Source organism: Fukomys damarensis, unplaced genomic scaffold (assembly GCF_012274545.1).
Source record: "Fukomys damarensis isolate Sample0158 unplaced genomic scaffold, DMR_v1.0_HiC HiC_scaffold_12, whole genome shotgun sequence".
Lineage (NCBI taxonomy): Eukaryota > Metazoa > Chordata > Mammalia > Rodentia > Bathyergidae > Fukomys > Fukomys damarensis.
In genome coordinates this window covers 5188248-5211267 of record NW_022900924.1, presented here as the reverse complement: position 1 = coordinate 5211267, position 23020 = coordinate 5188248, and the positions used below count along the sequence as shown (strand labels likewise).

General features: G+C 43.2%; 1 protein-coding gene across 11 annotated transcripts in view; it reads right to left on the bottom strand.

Annotated features, from left to right (window-relative positions):
• Sfi1 (SFI1 centrin binding protein) overlaps positions 1-23020 on the bottom strand; it is an 80609-nt gene that overhangs the window by 56456 nt on the left and 1133 nt on the right. For 4 of the 11 annotated variants that reach the window (XM_033762323.1, XM_010603833.3, XM_033762327.1 and 1 more), the window contains exons 1-4: positions 14302-14611; positions 10941-11058; positions 2304-2465; positions 396-467 (exon numbers count right to left, since the gene is read on the bottom strand). In XM_033762323.1, the coding sequence (XP_033618214.1) occupies positions 396-467; positions 2304-2465; positions 10941-10963 (257 nt within the window). In that variant the 5' untranslated portion in view covers positions 10964-11058; positions 14302-14611. Of the gene's footprint in view, positions 1-395; positions 468-2303; positions 2466-10940; positions 11059-14301; positions 14612-23020 lie in introns of those variants that run through there. The other 7 variants (XM_033762331.1, XM_033762332.1, XM_033762328.1 and 4 more) reach the window with 6 other exon arrangements.

Sequence of the window (23020 nt, the reverse complement as noted above, 5' to 3'; positions counted from 1 at the left end):
ATATAAAGACTAGAATATGGCGGAAATTTGCTCCTCACTAAAATTTCATTCTTTCTGCTAATTTCACTTTTCCTCCCCAGATCAAGTCAATCTGTCCATCTCACCAGTGCCCCGAACTCTCTTCCTTCTGGGGAATTCTTTTTTTCCCCAGAGAGGTCTCAATTCTGCTTTACTTACATATCATTCTTTCATATATTCATCCAGTCAACTAATGTCACGAAATTCCCAATGTTTTACACGGTCATTTTAAGTACCGTCCCTAACTGATGGAGCCTGGGCAGACAAGCACAGGAATGTACTAACACGTGCCATCATAAAGGTCATGCAGATGCTGAATATGAAACAAAAACTCAGAATGAGCTCAGAAGAAACTTGGTATTAAGTGCTAATACTACCTGGCTTTCGAAGGAAATATTCTTCCAAAAGTCATTCGAATCCACAAATACAAGAATTTTCTGGTCACGCATCTGAGAGAGAGAGAGAGAGAGAGAGAAAAGTGGGGGAGAGGAGTTAAGTACATCTTAAAAGTCCACCTGACTTACATCACTTTTCTGGAAAGGAGAGGGAACCTTTTAAAGTCTCAAGGGAAGAAAAATAGTAGGAGTCAAAAGGTCAGAGAGAGGCTGCTGGGGATGTAGCTCAGTGGTGCCACCGCCTGCCTTACAAGCACAAGGTCGCAAGTTGGATCCCAGGTACAAAAAAAAAATTAAAAATTAAAAAAAAGTTTTAAAAAAGGTGATATAGCTAATCTATCAAATAAAGGAGGGGATAGATTTATAAAGCTAAAGTCAAACATATAGGCCACGACCCACTCAGTAAAGTGTCTGAAGCTGGGGAGAGTGGCAGGAGATGGAGAAAATTGAAAAATAACAAGAAGGACACATACCAAGATTAAGCTTGAAAGCTGGGATCAGGTAGAACCATAGCCCGGTGAGCTGATGGCCGCCTGGAGTCCAGTGTGCTTTTTGTTTATGGTGTAAGACAAGTAAGAGAGAAGGCAGGGTAACTCGTGCTACGTGGCCTACGTGGTCTAGGCTAAACGCAGCATGCTGTCTCATGATCAGGGCGTGCTCGGAGAAGGAACAAGGAGACATAATGTAACTCCTGGGGCTGCGCCTTCCAGGGTCTACATCTTACTCTATGGAGGAGTCCACCTAGTTTAAGGAGGACAAAGGGAGTAGGGATGAGGCGAAAGGCCATCTTCAGGGTTGGCCCACGGCACAGATTACTATCACTTTGTCGTTGTTGGAGACAAGGTCAACTTTGTAGTTCAGCCAGGCTGGTCTTGAACTTGCTGTGTAACCCATGTTGGCTGCAAATGCACAATCCTCCTGCCTCAGCCTCCTGAGTGCTGGGATTACAGGTGTGCACCACCATGCCTAGCTTCAGGTAGATTACTTTTTTAAAAAAACACTTTCAATGTAAAGTATTGTTTTCAATGAAGAAAAGATTTCAGATTTGAGGAAAAAGAAGTACACGATAAATGTTTTGTTCATATTATCCTTCCTGCCTAAAATTGCTGACAAATGTCCGCTTATCCAGACCCTTCCCAGCCCAAAGAGAATGAGGAGCTGTGCACTCTCAGCGCTCTAATCAAAACCCTTATGTAACATTATGACAGCCAATCAGTCACGGCTCTCACGCCGTCTGTCATTTCCTCTACAATGAGAGCCACTCAGTGCAGGGACCCTGTCTAACAGTCTCCCCAGCACTCAGCACAAAGTGGGTTTGTTCAGTCTCTGGGTTCAGCGGGGAATATTCTTCCTCTCCTCCTTTACCTGGCTTATTCTTACGTTATCTTTTAGGAGTCAGGCGTAAACTCCACTTTTCCAGAAAGTGTAGACCACGCCCTTCTGCTTATAGCACCGAACCACGCTTTGCTGTTGTGGCTTCATAGTCCATTCAGACCGACTTTAAACTTTCATGAACTCACGCACCAATACTCTCATTCACCTTACATGCAAGGAATATATAAGGTGGCAGAGCAGGCACCTGATAAATTCTTGTTGAACGAATGATCATTTTTCTTGGACCATGTTAGCCTTTTTCTGGAAGAGTCTATAAAGATTATACTTCGCGGGGCACAACTGGAGAACTCAAATGAAACGCTCAATGATTTTATGTCTTCAGATTCCCAAATATCCTTTTCATCTGAATACTGTTATAAAAAAAGAGCATCTTCTTCTTCTTCTTCTTTTTGGTACCGGGGATTGAACTTGGGACCTTGCCCTTGTGAGGCAGGCGGCGGCACCACTGAGCTAAATCCCTGGTCGCTCTTCCATCATTTTAGCCAAGAAGCTCACCTGACGCGCAATTCTCTTAACCGACCTCTTCTGGTCCCAGGGTGTGAGGTGCCGTATTTCACTGGACAGGTGGTTCTTCGGCCTCTCCCAGAGAAGGCAGACTTTGTTATGGGCAGTGCCTTTGGAGAATAAGGTTTCTTCACTTCATCATCCCTGAAAGACCTCACATTTGAAGAATGGAGAGGAAAGGAAAGAAAAAAAAAGAATATCTCTGCATGTAATGCCAACATTTATTAACATACAAGCAAAATTAAACAGATAAGCTCACTGAAACAGAAAATGATTAAGCTGCAGGGCAATAAGCATTCCAATCTGTAAAGGAAATATTTACCAGTCACTGGAGGTGGGTCTTACTCTAGGAACTACAGCAAGATAGATTGGAGTAATTAGACCTAACACACACTGTATTTTTTTCCTATAATATGTAATTTTAAAGGAAATCATTTAAAAATTGGAAACTGGTTCCTTTACATAAAAAACAATTAGGAAAGATTTTAAATAATATGACTTTGAGGGCTCAGGATTTAGCTCAGTGGCACCATGCCTTCCTCGCAAACACAAGGTCCTGAGTTCAATCCCGAGTACCAAAATAACAATTAGTAATAACAACATGACTTTGACATCAATATGAAATCACAAGCTTTTAGTATACACTGAATTGGTGACTTTTAATTCTATCTCAGAAACACTAAGAAATAACCTCCCTATAAACGCAAAAAGCAGAGTTATACCCCATTGCATGGTAAGTAGAGTTATTTGTATAAACTTATGATTTAAAAAAAGTATGTCTGAGTTCTGCCCACAAGAAATACCTAGAAGCAATGATATCTCACTAATAAAGAATATACCTAGAGGCTGGGCGTGGTGGCACACACCTGTAATCCCAGCACTCAGGAGCCTGAGGCAGGAGGATCACTGTGAGTTCGAGACCAGCCTGGGCTACATAGTGAGTTCCAGGTTAGTCTCAACTACATGGTGAGACCCTGTCTCAAAAAACCAAAAAAAGTGGAATCAATTAACATGCTGTATTTCCTGACACACTCAGGACACAGGATCATTTCTTTGGTTATTCCTGGCTAAAATGTGTAACCTGAATAAGGATGATGAAGAAACCCAACATGAGAAATATTCTCAAAATATAAATGGTCTAAACTCTTCAAAAATATCTAGGCCCTGAAAGATAAGGAAATACCAAGAGTTCCAAACTGAATAGGACTGTTAAGGTTTAGATCTTAAATGTTCCGCAAAAGCTCTCAAGTGTTAAGGAATTTGTCCTTAGCTGAGGACACTATGGAGAGAAGGTGGAAACTTTAGGAGGTGGGGCCTACTTGGAGGATGTTAGGTCACTGGGGGTGTGGCCCTGAAGAGTACACAGCCCCTGGCTCCTTCTCCTTTTTGCTTCCAGATGCTGTAAGAAGCTCCTGTTCCTCACTGTGATGTTCTGCCTAGGCCCCAAAACAAGGAAGCCAATGGGCCATGAAATGAAACTGATAGAGGTAACTTTTATAATAGCAAAAACCTACGAAATGTCACAGTGTAAAATGACTTCTGCCGTCCCTAATAGCAGTTTGCTTTAGTTCAGAATCAGCAGACACTAGAGGCATCCAGTCTTATTCTGAGATAACAGGGCACAGCAAGACCCCCTAGCTCAAAAGTTTTACAAGATTGTAAAGATGAAAAGAACCATCATTAATTTTGTATTCCCTTTCCCCTGGGCTAGAAGAGATAGCTAGACAAATCTTAAAGGTAAACTCCACTAACAACAAAGGAGTGCTACACCTGGGTTGAAATTCAACTGTCTTATAACCATGATTTGTATATAAGCGATGTGGATCGTGAGAAAGAAATGTAACCACCTGAATGAAATCAAGGCTGTAAAACCCTATAAAAGAAGGATCTGTAACCTAGTACTTGGTCAATCAGGGCACTGCTATTAGGTGTGATCGACTCTTGACGGAATAAACTTTTGTTATTTTACTTCCATTCTGCCACCTGTGTGTCACTTACCAATGGCTTCTGTAACAAAACCTCTGAAACTATCAATCAAAAATAAATCTTTTGTGGGCCGGGGGATTTAGCCCAGTAGTTCCAGCGCCTGCCTTGCAAGCATAAGGTCCTGAGTTCAATCCCCAGTACAAAAAAAAAAAAAACCAAAAACAAAAAATCTTTTGGGGCTGAGGATTTAGCTCAGTGGTTTCGCCACCTGCCTCATAAGTGCAAGGGCCCAAGTTAGAACCTGGTACCAAAAATAAAATAAAATAAAGTAAATCTTTCCTGGGCTTGGGATTCAGCTCAGTGGTGCTGCCACCTGCTTTGCAAGGACAAAGTCCCCAGTTTGATCCCCAATACCCCCCAAAATAAATAAATCTTTCCCCTCATTTTTTTTCAGTACCAGGGATCCAAACTCAGGGCGCAGTGCCAGTTAGCTACATCTTCAGCCCCATCTTTCCCCTTTTATGTGGATTTTCTCAGGTGTTTTTGTCACAGGAACAGAAAGTGACTAAAAGAGACCTATAAAGACAAAATGCAATGTGTGGTCCTAGATGGAATCTGGAACCAGAGAGGAAAGGGGTAGAAAGGGAAGTTTTGCTCATGTTTGTTTTATTTTTGCATATGCCCACATATAACTCACTATCCTCCCTCACATTAGTTATACCTTATAAAGTCACAACAAACACTGGGGGAAATGAATCACTGCTCTTGGGAAAAATACAGAATTCCCTATCTCCACCCCCTACAAACACAGATGTATATAGTAAAACAACTAAGTTAATTATATGTAAAGACATAAAAGTTGCCCGGCATGGTGGCGCACACCTGTCATCCCTGCACTTGGGGGGCTGAGAAGGGAGCATTGCCACGAGTTTGAGGCCAGCCTGAATTACAGAGAACCTGTCTCAAAAGAAAAAAAAGAAAGAAAGAAAAGAAAAGAAAAGTCAGTTTTGAGCATATCTACAGAGCAAGGGCAACTATAAAAGGTAAGTGGCCAGGTGCTGTGTTAATGCCTATAGTCCCACTTACTCAGGAGGCGGAGGCCAGAGGAGCACCTAGGCCTAGGTGTTCAAGACCAGGCTGGAAAATCCAACAAGTCTCTGTATAAAAAGCTGTAAGGTTAGGGTATTACTCACCATAGCCAAAATTTAGAAATGACCCAAGTGTCCATTGACAGATGAACCGATATAAAGAAAATGTGGTATCTGCACACAATGGATTACTACTGCACCATGATGAACCTGAGTCATTTGTAGGAAAGTGGATGCACCCTGAGACTGTAATGTTAAATGAAGTCAGGAGACACACAAGCTTAAACATCACATGCTTTTTCTTATGTAAGAAACCGAAATTATAAATGAAGAGCAAAGTAAAGATGGATGAAAAAGAAGTAGGGGACCAGGGATTTAGCTCAGTGGTGCTGCTGCCTGCCTCGCAAGTGCAAGGACCTGAGTTTGATCCCCGGTACCAAAAAAAAAAAAAGAGTAGGGAGATACATCTTTTCTAAATGCAAAGGGGATCAAGAGATGGAGGAGAGGAGAACCAAGGCCTGTCATGTAACGGTACAGGATCCCAATGACGAATGTAACTGTACTGTACACCTGACATGTACCGATAAACTCAATGAGGAAAAAAAAAAAAAGAGAGACGGAGGAGAGGGCTGGGGACTTAGCTCAGTGGTGCTGCCACTTGCCTCAAAAGTGCAAGGTCCCTAGTTTGATTCCTGGTACAAAAAAAAGGGGGGCAGAGAGAGAGAGAGTTGGAGGAGATGGGGAAAGAGGATGAAAACAGAATTAAGATGTGCCAGCACTCGGGAGGCTGAGGCAAATCGTTGTAAGTTCGAGACCAGCCTGGGCTACATAGTTGAGTTCCAGGTCAGTCTGAACTACATAGTGAGACGTGTCTCAACATCCCCCCAAAATTATGTACCGCAAACATCTAATAATAAATCATAGTTAAATGAAAAGAAAAGTGACAGTTTGCCATAAAATGTAGCATAGTCATACAATGCAATGTAACTGAGTACACAATGTAATATAACAGCACTCTAGGAGGCTGAGGCAAGAAGATCTCAAGTTCAAACCCAGCCTGGGCAAATGAGTGAAGTCCTATCTCAAAAAATAGGATGGGGGGCTGGGGATTTAGCTCAGTGGTTCCATCACCTGCCTTGCAAGTGCAATGACCCGAGTTTGACCGCCGGTACCAGAAACAAAAAATTATATTCCTTGCTATCGTGTGCCTCTCAGGTTTAGTAGGAAAATTACTCATTTGTATAATCTACAAAGAATATTTACAACTGCGAGCTAAGGAATAGAATAGTAGAAATACATAAGATTTCAAGGGAAAAAAACATTGATCCCATAAGAGTTGTAAGGATTAAACGGCAAATCATATTATACTTTTTTTGGGTACCAGGAATCAAACTCAGGACCTTGTGCTTACATTACACTCTCAAGCCTCAGTTTCCTCACTTGTGAACACAGACACTACTGCACAGTTGTGGGAATTAAAGGAAATAACGGACTTCACAATCTAAACAAAAACTCTACTATTCAAATACCCGCGTCTTTAAGGAGTGCTGACTGACCGGTGGAGCTCCCTTAGGCTCAGCCTCCCAGAACTTACAGAACCACAATCACATATCAGAGTGTGGTTCCTAACTAAATTAGATCTAGATTTTTCCTGACATTTTTTAGAAAAGTGGTTTCTTTTTTTTCTCTCTCTCATTGAGTTTATGGGTACGTTATAGGTATCCAGTACAGTTATAGTCATCATTGGAATCTTGTACCTTTACATGACAGGTCTTGGTTCTCATCTAGAAAAGTGGTTTCTGACTTCTAAACCATAATATCTTCAGTTTACCCATTTATAACTGAAGATGGCTGAGCCCCTGGCCAAACACTGGACATTTGTGAAAGGTTTTCCTTAACAGGATAGCTCTACAGGAATTCATAGCCAGTAATGGCACATGCCAGTATTCCCAGCAAGGTTCCATTTTTTTAACTATATATATATATATATATATTGTGTATATATATATTAGTTGCAAAGGTATTTATCGTATAACTCACTATTTTATGCTATTTTTCTGTATTTGCATAATATTTATCCAAAAATTTTATTTAAAAAGTGTATGTGGAAAACTATCCAAGTCATTGGGGGGTTTTTTGTTTGCTTCTTTTAGTTTTTTGAGACAGGGTCTGGTTATGTACTTCAGGCTGGCCTCAAACTTACTGCAATCCCTCGCCTCAGCTTCCCATGTACTGGGATGACGGGCACGTGTCACCACGTCTGGATAAACTATCCAAATTAAAAACTAACATGATCAGCCAGCCATGGCGGCACACGCCTATAATCTCAGCACTCAGAGGGCTGAAGCAGGAGGATTGCCACGAGTTTGAAGCCAGCCTGGGCTACATCGTGAGTTCAAGGCCAGCCTGAGCTACAACGGTGAGAACCTGTCTCAGAAAACAAACAGGGCCGGGATTTAGCTCAGTGGCACCGCACCTGCCTTGCAAACACCAAGGTCCTGAGTTAGATCCCAGGTACAGAAAAAAAGAAAAAAGAAAAAGAAAGCATAGTGGTCATCACCAGGCATGGCAGCACACACCTTAATTCCAGCCCTCGGAGGCTGAGGCAGCAGGACCGTGTGATGAAGGCTAGCCTGTGCTTCACAGAAAGATTCTGTACCACAATTTTAAAAAGGTGGGGGCCTGGGATGCAGCTCAGTTTAGTAACTCACTAGACAAGACTCACAGGATTCAGCACATAAATGTCCTCATGCCTGTATTTATTGAATTAGCAGAAGAATACAAAGCAAAAACAGCATCTAGCAGAAATCAGGTACAAGCTCCCAAGAATCTTCTTGGTGGAGTCACTCAATTCCTCCAGCGCTGAACTGCAACAATGTATGTGCTCATCCGCTAAACTTATCAGAGACTAACACTCAAAGTTTTTAGTGGGTGCTGCTCCTATCAACACTGTCAGTTTAAGATACAGCAAAGTTTCAGATCCAAGAGCCGTTTAAAAAAAACTGACAAGCCTTTTCCTAGGTCAATCAAGAAAAAAAATCAAAATTAGGCCTGAGAAGATATTACCACTCAATTAAAAGAATTAGAAGAACATATAGTGAGCTTTATGCCAATAAATTAGACAAGGGCTGGGAATTTAGCTCAGTAGTTCTGCTGCCTGCCTGCCTCACAAGCACAACAAGGTCCTGACTTTGATCCCCAACACCAAAAAATTTTTAAAAATTAAAATAAGTAAATTAGACAAGTTGAAAGATAAATTCCCAGAAAAACACAAATTACCAAAATGAATTTGAGAATAAAAAATAAACATTCTATATATTACAAATAGGATTATTTAAGGGCCCGGGATTTAGCTCAGTGGCGCCGCCACCTGCCTCACCAGTGTAAGGTCCCGATACCAAAAATATATATATATATATATTATTTGAAGATGGAGGATTTACAAAAGTTTGGGTATAGAGGAACCACAGGGGACAGTGCAAGCACCAGAAGCTAGTATAAACTATGCAGGTATCACCTCTAGGCCCCAAAAAGATAAGGGGATGGAACACTTAACCAAACCCAGGAGGCTGGGCGTGGTGGCGCGTGCCTATAATCCCAGCACTCGGGAGGCTGAGGCAGGAGGATCGCTGTGAGTTCAAGACCAGCCTGGGCTACACAGTGAGTTCCAGGTCAGCCTCAATTATGTAGTGAGACCCTGTCTCAAATAAAAAAAAAAAAAAAAAAAAAAAAAAAAAAAGAACCCAGAAGAAAACAAAGTCATCCACATTATGAGGTGCTCTAATCATCAGTGGAGAGGCATAGTCAACACCAAGGCACCTTAAAAGGAGGGAGCCAAGGGTATAAATACCCCAGCCTTACTCCCTTCCTTCCTTCCTTAGCAGGTTCCTGTCTCAAAATAAAGAAGTAGAGTGGTGTGACAACACTGGTAGGTCTTCCTGCTTCTCCCAGAGTGATGACTGGTTAAGGTCCTCCAGCATAAACTCCCTACTGCTTTTTTGGGGGGGTGGGGAGGTAATGGGGATCGAACTGAGTCCTTGCTCTTGCAAGGCAGACGGTGGCGAAAACACTGAGCTAAATCCCCAGCCCTCCCTATGGCTTCTGCGCAATGGATATACAACTGCTGTCACAGTGACTGCAGCGTTAGGGAGGGTCTCTCTCTTTATAGGACTGTCTGAGACTTAAGAAAACTTCTGACGGCCCTATGAGGTCACCCACCCACTCCTGAACAACTCACTCTGCCCTGGGCAGAGGTATACTTCTGACCAGCTGTGAGTCACACGCCACTTCTGAGTCCGAAGCCTGTTAGAGCTAACATCTGAGTCTCTTTCTTAGTCTATTTCCTTTTTCCTAGACAGGGTTGGATTCTGCTTTCACACAGGATGAAGGTACCATGATTAAAGTAGGGGAAAGACACAAGAGTCTACCAACCTGGGTGATGGAACTTTTAACTATTGGAAAATTATCCTCACATCTACTCAAAAATCAGAATATTTTCACCGCTGGGGATCAAACCCAGAGTCTTGCACATGCTCGGAAACCCAGTCACAAAATTACAATTTTATTTTTTTTTAAATAAAAATTTTGACAGCCAGGTATGATGGCACACACCTATGCCAGCTCTCAGGAAGCGGAGCCAGGAGGACTACCCTTGAGTTCAAAGCCACCGTGAACTAAAGTGAGACCCTGCCTCAAAAAAAAAAAGCCAAATATACAAAAAAAAACAAAAAAAAACCCAATTTTAACAATGGATATTTTCACATGCTCAAAAAGGTTTTTTTTGTTTGTTTGTTTCTTTAATGGTACTGAGCACTGAGCTATGTCCTTGCCCCTTTTTATTTTTTTAAAAGTTTTCACCTAGGGCCAGGGATTTAGCTGAGTGGTTCCAACACCCGACTTGCAAGCACAAGTCCCAAATTCAATCCCTGGTACAAAAAAAAAAAGATGTGCCTGCCTGGTATTTTGAGACAGGGTCTAACTTAGAGCTGGCCTTAAACTCACTATGTACCTCAGTCTGGCCTCAAATTCATAGTGATCCTCCTGTCTCAGCCTCCTGAGTACTGGGATCACAAGTGTGTGCCAACACACCTGGCTCAAAATGATTTTTTTACTGCAAAATAATGTATAAAATTATTTTATATGTAATGTATTTTAATTTATATTATATTGCATTACATTATAGTTGAGAAACAAAATATCAATGACAAAATATCCTAACCTGGGGCCGGTGATTTAACTCAGTGGTTCTGCTGCCCGCCTGCCTCAAAAGCAGAAGGACCTGAGTTCAATCCCCGGTACCACTAAAAAAAAAAAAAAAAAAAAAGGGCCGAGGATTTAGCTCAGTGGTTCCGCTTCCTGCCTCAAAAGCGCAAGGACCCAAGTTCAAGCCCCGGTACGATTTCCTATATCATCACTCATTATTTATGAAACGCCCCCACCACGACCACCACCAGGGATTGAACTCAGGACCTTGTGCTTGTGAGGCAGGCACAGCACCACTGAGCTAAATCAGCTTTCCTGGCCGGGAAGCTTTCTTATTTTTCATTACTAGTTTTACACACACAATGTTTACAAACCATAATTTCAGTTATTTTTGTCACGTCCGGTCTCTCACCTGCCATCAGCCTTCTTCTCCATGCTCTGCCTAATCCGTTGATGAAAATTCAACCAGTGGCTTGATAATACACTTCCTAGTGAGATTATTCAGGTATCAAAAGTCTTTTTCCTCCTAACTACAAGAGAAAGGAGAGCAAAAGAGTAAATTATCTTCACACAGGTGTCACATTTTTAATCAGCTCTTTCCCAGCTCCTAGTTCCTTGCCCCCCCCCACTTTTTTTTTGTACCCGGATGGAATTTGGGACCTGTCACCTGCAAGGCAGTTGGCGGAACCACTGAGGTAAATCCCTGGCCCACCTCTTCCCTTAATTCAATACTAGATGAGCATAAGAGGTCTCTGACTTAAAATATTCTTTTTAAATTGCTTTAACTCATTTTCTAAGAAAGGAAAGAGCCACAATCAAAAGACGTGACTTGTAGGCAGCTCTCCCCGCCAGCCTTGCTCCGGGAGCAGAGGCACTGCCTTGTTCCTTTCTGACCTAAGGGCCACTGAGGATGAATAATAAAAAGACGCAGGGCTGGGGATCTAGCTCAAAGGGGCTGCTGCCTACCGTGCAAGCGCAAGGACTGGAGTTCAATCCCCAGTACCAACAACAATAAAAAAAGACAGAGTCCGCTCAACATGGGGGCAGTCAGGAGGATCCAACCTCTAGCGGGCAGAGGAATTCAAAGCCTTTGCCTCACCCCACTTTTATTCACCCAAACAGTGGCACAAGCAGTCAAAGTAATAAGATTCATCTGGTCTCCAATACCCATTAGTTCATTCTCTGGTAAACAACTTAACCTCAACTGTCTTTAACTTTTCCCTAATACGCAGTCACCTTTGAGTCCAGCCTTTCTCCCTTTCGCTCACAGAAAAGGCCAATTAGGCCTTAATTCTTCGCTGACCCTCCAGTTACTGGCTTGCTTAGTCTTCCTGGCAAGGCAACGTTCTAACACCTGCAACTTCCCTTCATAATAGCACTAATAGGGGCCAAGATTTCTTAATTTTTCTCCAGGTTAATTTTATGGCTGTCAGTGTTAGCTATAAAAATCTTCAAAGGGGCCAGGCGTGGTGGCGCACGCCTGTAATCCCAGCACTTGAGAGGCTGAGGCAGGAGGATTGCTGAGTTGACCAGCCTGAGCTACACAGTGAGTTCCAGGTCAGTCTCACTACATAGTGAGACCTTGTCTCAAAAAACCAAAAACAAAATCTTCAAAGGGCCAGGGATTTGGCTCAGTGTCATCGAACCTGCCTTGCAAGTGCAAGGTCCTGAGTTCAATCCCCAATATGGGAAAAAAAAAAAATCTTCAAGCAGTTTTAGCAGTAGACATTATAGTGTGCAGTTTTCATTCTCAAGTGGTGATGAGTTTTACCAAAGATATTCATTACGAACTAAGTAAATAATAGATTTTGGTTTTGTTTTGTTTTTGAGACAGGGTCTCACTATGTAGTTGAGACTCTGACCTGGAACTCACTGTGTAGCCAGGCTGGTCTCGAACTCGCAGCGATCCTCCTGCCTCAGCCTCCCCAGTGCCAGGATTACAGTCATGTGCCACCACGCCTGGCAATAATATAGTTTGTTTTTATTTCTTAATGCGAATAATAGCAGTGTCATGGTTGAACTGGGTTTTCAAAAAAGATAGACTAATGTTCTAATCCCTGCTTTTTTTTTCTCTTGGTACCAGGGATCAAACTCGGAACCTTGAGCTTGCGAGGCAGGCGCATCACCACTGAGCTAAATTGCTGGCCCCATCCCTGCTACTTATGATGTGACCTTATTTGAAATTGGTCTTTCACAAATGGTTCAGAAGTATCTGTCATGTAACATAAACACTATTATTTTAACAAACCTTGGAGAGATGAGGAAAGGAAAATTATGAGTTAAGTACATATTTCCCATGACTAACACTCAACACAATGTGTAAAACAAATGGAGAAATGTCACTGTAACGATATTTCCACTTGATAATATCAAAAGAAACAGCTAGAAGAATGGAGCTTGGGGCTATTTGCTGCTATAAACTTTAACATTAATATTTTTGAGACAGGGTCTCCCTGTGTAGTTCAGACTGGCCTTAAACTCACTATGTAGCCCAGGCTGGCCTCAAACTTGCAGGCATGCTCCTGCCTCAGCCTCCCAAAGGCTGGAATTACAGGCGTGTGCCACCATGCCCAGCCTTAATATTAATTTTTATTCTTTTTTTTTTTTTTGTACCAGGGAATGAACTCAGGCCCTTGTGCTTGCCAGGCAGGTGGTGAAACCACTGAGCTAAATCCCTGGCCTTTAATATTAATTTTTAAACCTCACACTAATTTGGAAAAAAAATCTGGAACTTTCTATAGTATTTTGCAGCTTCTAACAATGACTAAAAACACAATGCTCTTACTAAAGAGAAACAAGGAAGTATCTATTTTAAACCCCAGAATAAGTTTCAACTACTTCCAGGAAGCCTTCCCTGATACCACTATATCTCACACTTTCAGGACACTTAGGAACGTACCACTCTAAAATGTATAGACTAGGGCTGGGGATTTAGCTCAGTGCTTCCACTGCCTGCTTTTTTTTTGGCGGGGGGGTTGAGACAGGGTCTCACTACATAGTTGAGCCTGACCTGGAACTCATTGTATAGCCCAGGCTGGTCTCGAACCCACAGCAATCCTCCTGCCTCAGCTTCCCCAGTGATGGGATTACAGGCATGCGCCACCACACCCAGCTCCGCTGCCTGCTTTGTAAGCACAAGGTCCCGAGTTCGATCTCCGGTACCCACCCCCACAAAAAAAAATTAAAATATATAGACTAGAATCAAAAATACCTTTTAAGAGGCAGATACTCTGTGGCAGCCTAAGTACTAAGCAATTTTCCTGAATTAACTACTTTAACACAACCACCTCAGCAGGTGACTGCCATCTTTTGTTTTATTTTAGCGGGAATCGAACCCAGGGCCTTGCGCTTGCGAGGCAGACGGCGGAACCACTGAGCTAAATCTTCAGCCCTGCCACCTTCATTTTATAGATAAATGCCCAATGTCTCTCTAACTGGGTGGAACCAGGACTACTATTCAAGTGCCTAAGCCATCCATCTCAAATACACATATACACAGAGGCTGACTTACTCGTACGAACGGCCTCCCGATAAAAAGGAAGCACCCACTTCTCACTTCGGGGGAGAAGTCACGGTCTGAATGCTAACACCTAGTGGCTTGCCCACCCACACAGCTGGGACCCCTAAACTGATTCGCACTCGCTCACACCCAAGTCTTGCCCAGGGCTGGAGCGCGCTCTGAGGACGAGCTCTGAGCGCTGTTCTGGGGACTCTGGGGACTCTCCTCGCATCCCACTGCTGGGACCAGAGCTCCGTGAGGAAGCATCACTTACCACCTGCACCTTGTACAAGAGCAGAAAGCAGAGGCGCCCCAGAAATCCTAGGGCCTTATTCGGAACCATATGCGCTCGTTTCTGGGTTCCCAGAGAAGCAGAGCTAGTTAAAGGCTGAGGACGATCAGACCTGGCATTGTACCTGAGGAGGCCGAGACCTCCGGGTGGCGCCCAGGAGGCGTCGCGATGAGAGCCAGAGGCCTCAGAAGGCCTCCGCAGGGCAGCGCGGCCTATGCTAGGTTTTGCTCTTCGCGCACCTTCAGACGCATGCATGTGCTGGCCCCGCCCACGTCTCCACGGCGACGCGACGCGACGCGCGCGCTAGGCGCCCCGCCCGGGACGCTGCCGTTCGCGCAGCCTCGGTAGCGCAGATGACCCGCCTCCTCCTAGCCAAAATGGAGCTCTGGAGACTTGACGCTCGTTGTGGGGGCTAACGCGTTGCTTGGACACTCCGGCGGATGGCTTTACCCTTACTTGGACATTCGTTTCTCTCTGGGTTCAGTTTCCTACTGCTTTTCTCAGCCCAGACTAGTGAGAGCGGTTTGGAGGCTCATCCCCAATTTATGCCTGTTCGGGTCAAACACTAGGGATTAGGTTCGGAACATGAGTTAGTTGCCCTGAAACAGTCTGCGAAATTCCTCAATCTCTAGATTCCTCAAGATTCCCAGAGAGTGCAAAGCCGGGACCGTGGATCAGGTCGTGGACCTGGGAGGTTGCTGCCACCTGAACTGGGGTAGTAGAATTCCTGCAGCCCCATAATTATAATTATGTTAGATTGATACCTTTTTTTAATTTTTTCTTGGTACCGGGGATCGAACTCAGGACCTTGGGCTTGCGAGCCAGATGCGGTGCCACTGAGCTAAATCTCCGGCCCAGACTGATATCTTCTTATAACCATTCATTTAAAATGTAATTAATTATACTAATTATATTTTTTAATTTGGGTGCACTCTGATACTCTTAACACAAGAGTGCAGCCGGGCATGGTGGCCCAAGGCTGTAATCCCAGCACTCGGGAGGCTGAAGCAGGAGGATCGCTGTGAATTCGAGACCAGCCTGGACTACATAGTGAGTTCCAGTTCAGTCTTAACTACATAGTGAGACCCTGTCTCAAACAAAACAAAACAAAACAAAAATAAACACAAGAGTGGGAGAGGGTAAGTGAAACGTTTTTATATACTTTCCCCCCTGTGCTTTATTTATAAAACATTTGAAAGCACTTGAGATTTCTGGAGAGACAATAGTTAGCATTATTCATATAAATTATTGAAACGTTTTACATTAAAAATATAAAGAACAACTGTTGGGTGTCTCCGGTTTTGAAATGCCAGGTAATATACATTTTTATCCTTTTTTTTTTTTTTTTTTTTTTTTTTTTTGGCTTTTTTGAGACAGGGTTTCACTGTGTAGTTTAGACTGGCCTGGAACTTACTATGTATGACCTTGAGCATGCAGCAATTGCCTCAGCCTCCCAAATGCTAGGATTACAGATGTGCCATCCCAGCTGATTTACCGTTTGTTGTTTTTTTTTAGGTACCGTTCATGTTTCGGTTTTGGTGGTAACTGGAGATTGAACCAAACACTGAGCTACATCGCCAGCCCTTTTAAAATTTCTCAGACAGGGTTTCAATGCGTTGCCCAGGCTGGGCTCAAACTTGTGATCCTCCTCCCTCAGCCTCCCACAGTGCTGGGATTACAGACATGCATTACAGCAACCAAGTAACAATTTTTCGTAATTTATAAAAAAGTTGGGCCATGGATTTAGCTCAGTGGTGCCACTGCCTGCTTCGCAAGAGTAAGGACCCGAATTCCATCCGCTGTACCAAAGGAAAAAAAAAAAAGAAAAGACGTGGCCATGCATGGTGGCACAGGTTTGTAATCTCAGATACTCCAGATGCTGAGGCAGTAGGATTCCAAATGGGAGGCCACCCTGAGCAATTTAGACCTGTCTTAAAAAATAACTAGGAAGCTGGGCATGGTGGCACATGCCTGTAATCCCAGCACTTGGGAGTCTGAGGCAGGAGGATCGCTGTGAGTTCGAGACCAGCCTGGGCTACACAGTGAGTTCCAGAGCAGTCTGAAGTACATAGTGAGACCGTATCTCAAAAAACCAAAAAAATAAAAAAAAAATAACTAGGGCCGGGCTGGGGATTTAGCTCAGTGGTTGTGCCGTTGGCTTTGCAAGTGCAAAGGTCCCAAGTTCTATCCCCAGTACCAGAAAATAAGAATAACTGGGGCTTAGCCAGGTGTGGTGGCACAGGCCTGTTATCTGAGCTGTGGGAAGGCTGAGGCAGGAGGATCACTGCCACCTCAAAGCCAGTCCAAACCACACAGGCAGACTCTTGACTCAAAAAAAAAATAATAATAAAATAATGGGACTGAGGAAGTAACTGGTAGAGTGCTTGCCTAGCATGTGTAAGAACCTAGGTTAAATCCCCAGTAGTACTTGAGGAAAAATAAGTTTTAAAGCCAATCTTTTAATTTGGTGCATCTCATAGTCATAATACTGTAACTAATTTTTACTTTCTGTAGAATTTGTCCTATAAGTACTTTTATGCAAATATTTCATATTTAGGAAGATAAATCAGTAGTTCTATTTTCTACATGTGAGTTCATTTGCTGACATTTTCTTCTTGTCATGCAAATTTACCACCTTCAGCTTTGTTTAATCGAGGAAAGGACACAATGTGCTTTTCACATGAGTTAAATGAAAGTACCCTGTTGGGAAAGAATAGAAGATATAATAACAATAGCTAGGGTGGGGATTTATCTCAGTGGTGCTGACACCTGCCTGGCAAGTATAAGGACCCAAGTTGTATCCCAGGTTTAAAAAAAAAAAAAAATATATATATATATATGTATATATACACACACACACACACACACACACACACACACACACAATAGCAAGTGAAGCAGCACTTATTCAGTGTTGGGCTCTATTATTTCCCATTTGTAAAATTGAAGATGTTGGGCTGGGAATGTAGCTTAGTCTCACTTTTTGCCTAGCGTGCTCAAGTCCCTGGTTTTGATCCTCAGCATTGCAAAACAAAACAAAAACATGTAAAGTCCCAGCGTAGTCTAAGGTCTGCAAATAACTATCTTTGGGAAGTCCCCTTAATAATTTCTTTCTTGAGCCAGGTGTGGTGGTGCATGCCTGTAATCCTAGCGCATGGGAGGCATAGCTGTGAGTTCGAGACCAGCCTGGGCTACAGAGTGAGTTCCAGGTCAGTCTGAACTACATAGTGAGACCCTGTCTCAAAAAAAAAGAGAATTCTTTCTCAGGCTTAACCTGAAGATAGGATTCTACAGTGAAATGCCTGCCTTCTTGAAACTAGGAATTATCTACACACAGAGAGACACAGGTGCGCACAGAGAGGGGATAGAGCCTTTGAAGTGAGCTACATCCCAAGCCCATTTTTAATTTTTTTCAGGACAGGGTCTTGCTAAGTCACTGAATTGCCAAGATAAGCTTAAACCTCCAAGCTTGCTTTACCTTCCCAGAGTGCTGGGATTACAGACTTGTGCCACTAGGCTGGGTTTAGGAATTATCCTTGGAGCAAGAAAAACGGAGTGAGAACAAGCCTATTTACAGAGGTGCAGGCCTCTCAGTCTTTTGAAATGAAGCTTCTGAAGATTATGGCCTAGCAGTAAACCCTCACAGGCACTCTCATAATACCTAGGTTTCTAATACTCTCATTTTCTTTTTTACTGTTCTTGGTCAGTTTCCTCCACTGACTGAACCTGTGCCCTTCTGCCAAACTTTGACCGAAGTCTGGTCCTAAACCAAGTTTTTACAAATATTTTATAAAGAACTAGAATAAATAACTTCTCTTTTACTCTCAAAGGGATTTTTCCACAGATATTTAAAAATTGATTGTCACAAAGGACGGCACTTGTGGTTACGAATTATTCTTGTCAAAGCTATAATGAAACAAGGATTAGCGAGCCTCTAGTTTTTGCATGGCACAGGTGCAAAAAGTTTATGGGTTCCCTTCATAAAGTATTACTTTGACTCTTAGGGAGCAATTGTCTTCTCATACCAGGACACATTGAGAAGTGAATTGAGGCAAAGATGCTATATAAGACATTAAAGAAGGACTTGGTGCAATGGCACCAAACCTAGGGCATGTGAGCCACAGCGGGCTGTTATCAGTGAAAGCTCTAAAAGCTTTGCCATTGCTGGCTTCGTGGAAGAGCAGGTCCTACCCAGAGCAGACTGGAGCAGTGGTGACACACCTATGGCATACATACGCAGTTGGCTGTTTGTTACTATTGAGAGTTCTAAAAGGTTTTGCAATCGCTGTAACGTTCCTGTCCCAGGAAGGAGTCAGCTGACTCATCCTCTCGGATACAAGCCAGCCTTACTGACTCCTTTCTAAGAAACAGGAAAGTGGCAGGTGGCAGCACTAACCCTGACTTCAAGGCTAGCAATGTAGGGCTAGGAGTGTAGCTCATTGGTAAGAGTTCTTGCCTAGCATGGGTTCCATCCTAAGCCAACACAGTGGGTGTGTGTGTCTCGGGGGTGGGGTGGGCGATGCAGCAACTATTTGGCAGTTTTCTCTCTGGACACTTGCCCTTGGAATATGAAGTTCAGGCCACGTTCAAAAGCTACACGTAAGCGTTCCTGCCAAAGCTCTAGTGGGCCCATCTGACAGCCATCTTCAACTACCAAGCAAGAGTTTAGGTGATCCCAGTCCTCAGTCTTTAAGCTGTCCCAGCTGATGCTGAGTGCAGCAGAAAGAGACCAGCTGTTTTAGCTGGTACCAGCCCAATTTACAAATGTGGAAGCAAAATAAATAAGGTTCAAGTCTCTGAGTGTTGGGGTATTTTATTGCACAAGAAATAACTAGATCATTTTGTTGGTGATGCTGGGGATTGAAGCCAGGACCCAGCATATAGGCCCATGTTCTATCACTAACTACATGCCCAACTCCATTTTTTTTTCTTTTGGAGACAGGGTCTCACTATTCAGTTCAGGCTGAATTCACTATGTACACTGTGGCGGTCCAGCCGTCACAACACGAACGTATCTGAGTTGGGCAATGAGGATTGAGAAAGGACAGCACACTCAATAGTGTGGAGACAAGAGGTCTGGTTTATTTCACAGAAACAGCTCCTTTTAAAGGCACCCCAACAGGAAGCACCAAGCAACTATTTGTATGCAAAGACCTGATTTTTTGACTCTTACAGAGAAGATCAGATCTTTGGCTATCTCTGAGTTCCTCCTATCACAAGGTCAAAGAACAAACAAGTTTAACAAGGTCCTTGCGCCAGGCTGGTGGTGCACGCCTGTAATCCCATAAAACCAGCCTGGATTACAGTGAGTTCCAGGTCAATCTCATCTTCATAGCTGAGACCCTGTCTCAGAAAAGCCAAATAAACAGGCAGAGTCATAGATTGTATCAATACCTCAATGGTAGAAGATGAAGTTATTTTTCCAATGTCAAATGCCAGTGGGCCATGGCTGGCTCCCACAGTACACTAGGCTGGCCTCAAATTTGCAGTGATCCTCCTACCTCAGCCTCCCAAGTGCTGGGATTACAGATATGCACCACCAAACCTGGAAACTCCCAAGAATTTTTATATTAACGAGCTCCTCCTCCCCACAGGCCTGCAAAGCAGATTCTGTTACCCTTGTGACAAATGAGAAAACTGACGTTTAGAGTGAAGTGTCTGGCTCAGGTTTCTCACATAAGGGGCAGAGTAAAATGTTAATAGCTTCAGAAGCACCCTTTCTCTGGTTGGTAGCTCAGTGGTATATACCTCAGTGGTAGACCACTTGAATAGTACACAAGTTCCTGGATCCCCAGCATGGAGGTGCAAGAGGAAGAGATCTTCTGCACTCCATAATACCATATTTCCATGAAACTAAGACCAAGTCTTACATTGTTTTGCTTCAAGAGACAATAGGTCTTATTTTCAGGGATGTCGTTTTGTTTTTTTTCTTTTTGGTACCAGGGATCGATCTCGAGTCCTGGTGCTTGTGAGGCAGGTGGTGGAACCACTGAACTAAATCCCTGGCTCAGGGATCTTTTTTTTTTTTTTTTAATGTACAATTACATTTATTCATGTACAAAAATCTACATTTATTAAAATACAGACATCTTCTGGAACATGGTTAACTCTACAAACCTTGAATTCCAGCCTGAATTTCTTGTGACTCCATTTCCTGTACAACCATTGGTCCACATATCTCACGTCCAGCAATAAACTCTCCTTAAATGTGCACTTCTTGTCCACGTAGCCAGCTTATAGTGCGTTAGCAACACAGCTGTCAGTAATTTATTCCATGAATTCTTCACCTACATCATGCCCTCCTGCAGGCAAGGCTTCACAAAGTTTCCACTAAATCAAGTATTAATTGAATACTTAAGAGGAGTGGCAACAAAAAATGATGACAGTTAAGAATGATGGTCCAGGGGCTGAGGATTTAGCTCCATGGTGCCGCCACCTGCCTTGCAAGCGCAAAGACCCGAGTTTGATCCCGGTACCAAAAAAAAAAAAAAAAAAGAAAGAAAGAAAGAAAGAAAGAAAAAAGAATGATGGCCCACACAAAAGCAACAAAAAATTGCAGGCAGGCACCGAAATTCAGGAAGTTTATTTCACACACCACACGAGTGCATAAAGTATGCCTGTTACAACACACAACATATTGAATTAGAACAATTCCTATTGGATACAACCACATCCGTTCATTATCAAGTGTACATGTTATTCATGCATTGTGTTTGGTCATTCAGCAGTAAGTCAAGTTCACCTGTTTTTTTTTGTTTTGTTTTTTGAGACAGGGTCTCACTATGTAGTTGAGACTGACCTGAAACTATGTAGCCTAGGCTGGTCTTGAACTCACATTGATCCTCCTGCCTCAGCCTCCCCAGTGATGGGACTACAGGCGTGAGCTACCATAAATTCATCTTTTTACACAGGCATTTACCTCTCGCCCAAAGGCATCTGCTTGGATATTCACAAGTAATTATAATTTATATTTTTTAAGTGTTAATGTCAAAAATATTTATAATCCTATGCATCCATCGTGTGTTGCAACATATATTAAATGTGTCTGTCTGACAATCTTAACTGGGGTTTATTTTGGGGTATGCCTTATATTAGGAACATCCTAAAAAAATCACGCTAGGCCTTACTTTCTGTTGAGGTCTTACTTCAGGGAAATACAGTAGCCAGAGGATGAGTCTTATTTCTCCCCAGGTAAGAACAAAGGAAGCTTGGTTTTTGGCCCAGGGCCTCACCACTGCTACCCAAGTGCTCTATCACCAACTTACAACCTTAGACCAGAAATCTTGGTTTTTAAAATAAAAAACAATCATTGCTTGGTCACCTACAATGTGTCCCTGTATGGGATTAAAAAAATTTTTTTTCCCTGCTCTCTTGTAAAGTTTTAATTTTTTTTTTTTTCAAAAAAGACCTAAAAGTTTAGGGCCAGGGATTTAGCTCAGTGGTTTGATCCCTGGTACCGAGAAAACAAACAAAAAAACCGACCTAAAAGCTTTACAGAGATTGTATGTGGCTTTTTATCCACCTTGTTCTATTTAATCATTTTTTGTTTGTTTGTTTTGTTTGTTTTTTGAGACAGGGTCTCACTATGTAGTTGATATTGCCCTGGGAACTCACTATGTAGCCCAGGCTGGTCTCAAATTTACAGCGATCCTCCTGCTGCAGCCTCCCAAGTGCTGGTATTACAGGAGTGCGCCACCAAGCCCAGCATAGTTCTACTTAATCTTGACAACACCCCTGTCAGTGGGTTATCATCTTAGTATTTCAGATGAAAAAATAAGGCTAAGGATAAACCTCCTCTCCACAGCCCGTAGGGGAATGCAGATTCTAGCCAGAATGTTTCTCTGTCTACAGAAAAGACAGTTTGCAAGGAACAGCTTTTATTTAGTATTGCAGACAAAAGAAAAATGCTGATTGTTTTCTGTTCTCGAGGTTCACAAGAAGGGAGCTTAGTGATCATTCACTATTCAGCCTTCTCGTTTTCCAAGAGAAGTGGTATTTCAGAAAGAAAGACCTTTTGAAAGAAAAGTAGGCTTCGCTGCTTTTTCTCGGAACAGTATTGTGTCTCACCATGCCCGTGTATCATTCCACAGTAACCCTGGACAGTCCCACTGGGCAGAAACGGTGGCTAGAGATGCAACAGTAGGCTAGGCCCACGGCACTGTTCATAGACTGTACTTACACTTCTGTGCCCCCACTGTCAACTTAAGTCTCGGTAATACCTGCTAAGCGCCTGACATTTCCTCATTTTCACCCAACTATATTTGCGCTTCGCCTTGTACAGGCTGATTTAGGAAAGATTAGATCGTGGGCGAGAAAGACCATTTCAATGAATCGGTCAGTCATCTTTATCTAAGATAACTAGCGAGCTTACTTATTAATGTAACTCGAAGTACCGCCTAATCGTCAAATTCCCCCCACCCCCACCCCCCGTACCGGGGATCGAACTCAGGACCTTGTGCATGCCAGGCAGGAGAGGCGCCGCTGAGCCACATCCCCGGCCCCATCCTCAGTTTTATAGACCATTGTAGAAAGAAGAGTAAACCCAAGATCATGCCACTAGTTTAAAAAAATACAGCCTTGTTCCAGTAATTCGGGTTCCCAGCGCGGAAGTTCCAGCGGCCAGCCCGACAGAGGGCACACTACAGACTGGGGCCCGGGAGCAGCGCCGCGCGGGTCTCGGGACCCCACACCCTTCGCCCGC